General features: G+C 40.8%; 1 protein-coding gene and 1 long non-coding RNA gene across 2 annotated transcripts in view; one reads left to right on the top strand and one right to left on the bottom strand.

Annotated features, from left to right (window-relative positions):
- radx (RPA1 related single stranded DNA binding protein) overlaps positions 1 to 1,547 on the bottom strand; it is a 7,424-nt gene extending 5,877 nt beyond the window's left edge. The window contains exon 1 of the mRNA XM_032534525.1: positions 456 to 1,547. Within this exon, the coding sequence (XP_032390416.1) occupies positions 456 to 1,044 (589 nt within the window). The 5' untranslated portion in view covers positions 1,045 to 1,547. The remainder of the gene's footprint in view (positions 1 to 455) is intronic.
- The window catches only part of LOC116700999 (uncharacterized), a 14,780-nt gene that overhangs the window by 8,887 nt on the left and 3,105 nt on the right, over positions 1 to 2,788 (top strand). The gene's annotated exons all lie outside the window — the stretch shown is intronic.

Consider the following 2,788-nt stretch of genomic DNA (forward strand, 5'->3'; position numbering starts at 1 on the left):
CTTTGAGATTTCAATTGAAATGTAAAGGGAATTATAAATAAAATGTATTATTATTATTATAAAATAACAACAGGCAACAATAAAGTCACTTATCCAACAAAAAACAACACTATCTAGTTTCAGATTCACTGCCTTTTTAGGTTTTACATCATTATTTGATGCAAGCAGTCTTAAGCCATCACCCTGAGTGTGTTCTGAGAAACTGATGGAAACTGATTTTGTGAGTCTTGTTACCCAGGAGATTTGTAGAAAGAATTATCAAAAAACATATGAAAATAATTGTTAGTTGCAGCTATGCATTATATCCACCTTTCAATTTAGTAAATTATCTTGTCTTTTTTTAAGATTGTAAAGCCCTTTGTTCAACTGTTGTTTATAAAATGTGCTTTATAAATAAATTTGGATCGGATGTAAATAGATCAGTGTGTGACAGAGGGATCATTTGAGTATCTCACCGTCCAGCACTGTGTCAGATGAGGGAGACCCCGAGGTCCAGATGTCTCCCTCTGGGTCTTCGTTGTTCCACAGAGACAGGTAATGTTTGCGGCTCACTTGAAGGGGAACATCACTTAGAAGCACCACACTCCCCTCCATGCCATGCTTGACCAGCATGGGCAGTGAGCTGACGTCCTTTACACGGGCCAGGAAAGCAGACCTCCCTACACCACATCTGAGCTTTTCAATGCAAATGTAACCGTGGCCCAGTCTCCTCTCGTTGTAAACAAAAGAGCACTGCGTGATGTTGACGTCGGTCCCTGTCCTCAGGGTGTTCGTGTGCACCAGGTGATTTAAACTAGGGTGAAGAAAGCATTTGGCTCGCCAGACTCCGTCAGTGACGGTAACGTCGTAGCTGTAGCTGTCGAGCTGCTGCCCCTCGGTTTTCTCAGCTAAGTACCGCAGAAGTGCAACTACAGCAACAGGAGCCGCCTCCTCAGCGTTAAGTTTTAGGCACTGTACGGAGGATAAGCGCTCCAACGTCCTCTGGAGGAAAGACGCGGGAGAAAGACCAGTGACTACCGAAGAACACGACGAGTTATCCTCCATTATGGACAGGTAAGCTTACGTCACCTAGCTAGTTAACTGTTGTCAGAGAGCCAGTACCGTTAACGTTATGTCGCTGCTGTCAACTGCTCTCATGTTAGCTTATTGGCTAACTTCTTCCTGCCGTATTAGCAGCAATGTCTAACGTTACACGCGTATAGGTTTAAACGTAACGCTGCGCAGATAAACTAGTGGAATGAGTAGACGTAAATGAATACAGCTGGTTTAACATACAACACTTACTAGCATTTCTCGGTGAGGGAAACCTCGCCAACAACTTTAACGTTACCACTGTCTATTACAAACAACAACGCGGGTGCTGTTTGATTGCGTCATTATACACCAACAAGTGCGCAAGTTAACGTCGTTAACATACCGTACTTCATTCATATGCCTAGCGTTACCTTGCCTTATATTGTACTCTGAGCTAAAAACTATCCGGTTATGCATTAATTGTATATGGACTAATGTGAACAGGTAACTCCTATTTTTAAATTTCGCGCTGAGCTGGACGTGACGTCATTAACGCGACGAATGGGCAAGTGTCAATCTATGGTGGATGGATGGCGGACGGTGATAGACGGATAATAGATAATAGAATCTTTGCTATAATCATACATTCATGATGTATAATCATAATTTTTTCAAACCAGATATCACAAAATGTAATTAGTAAATTGTTAGAATATAAAAGTCTTCATTCTCCCTCCTCAAACGCAGATTCCTCTTAATAGTGGTGTCCCTATTGCATTTCTTCTCACTAAATGTGATGGATGAATTAGGCCTACCAAGTCACTTTCGGAACATATCTTGCTTCCCAGGGAATGAGTTGTGATTGTTACTTTAATTTCCTTCCGCGCCACCCTCAGGCCAACATAGGCTATAACCTCATTCTCCCACATTTCCCCAACATTGGTTTTAATCATTTTATTTTAATTGACAAAGTAGAGTATACAAAGAGTCAGGTAAGCAATACTAGCACATGAACAAGTATATAAAATGATGTAGATAAAAATATAATAAAACTACAAACATAGCAATGCAACGAGAAAAGAACAAACTGACAAAAACAAAAAATATAAGAAGACAGAACTGTAGTTAGTCAGAGGTTTCAGTAAAAAAACACAGTATCCACAATTTTAGTTATTTTCTTGTTATCGAACGTTTTAAGTGACTTCAATAGAGATTTAAATTCTATGAAAAAAGGTATAAAATTAGGACATGAGTTAGAAAATTTCAGCTTGTGAATATAGAATGTTACATACAGAACAACATTAATTAGATACTCAAGAGCACCATTTTCTGAATTACTGTAGTAGCAGATGATATCTTTAGGTTTAAAGGAGTAGACAAAGTTGCTGGGTTCAAAGAAGTATTACTCCAAATCTGTCCAAAGTCTTTTGGAAATTTCACAATCAAAAAAAAGGTGAGACATTGTTTCAATATTTTGTTTACAAAATGTACAGGAAGAGTACATTTCCCCAACATGCATTTCTCTCTCGTTATCCAGGACATTGTCCAGAGGCGATGTGCATGCAGGTGAGGTTCTCCTGAATGACCCCTCCCACAGAGGAGGAGGAATCTGGGCACAGCCCGAAAAAGCTACGTGGCACCTATCTTTCTCCGTCCCATGGGCCCACCACCTGAGGGAGGAACCGTTGGGGGCAGGTTTGCTGTTACATGGGTGACGGTGAAGGTCAGCGGCCTCAACGGACTGGGCTGAACTTGTGCAGGAGGTGGAGCGCTA

The sequence above is a fragment of the Etheostoma spectabile genome, chromosome 13 (genome assembly GCF_008692095.1).
Source record: "Etheostoma spectabile isolate EspeVRDwgs_2016 chromosome 13, UIUC_Espe_1.0, whole genome shotgun sequence".
Taxonomy (NCBI): domain Eukaryota; kingdom Metazoa; phylum Chordata; class Actinopteri; order Perciformes; family Percidae; genus Etheostoma; species Etheostoma spectabile.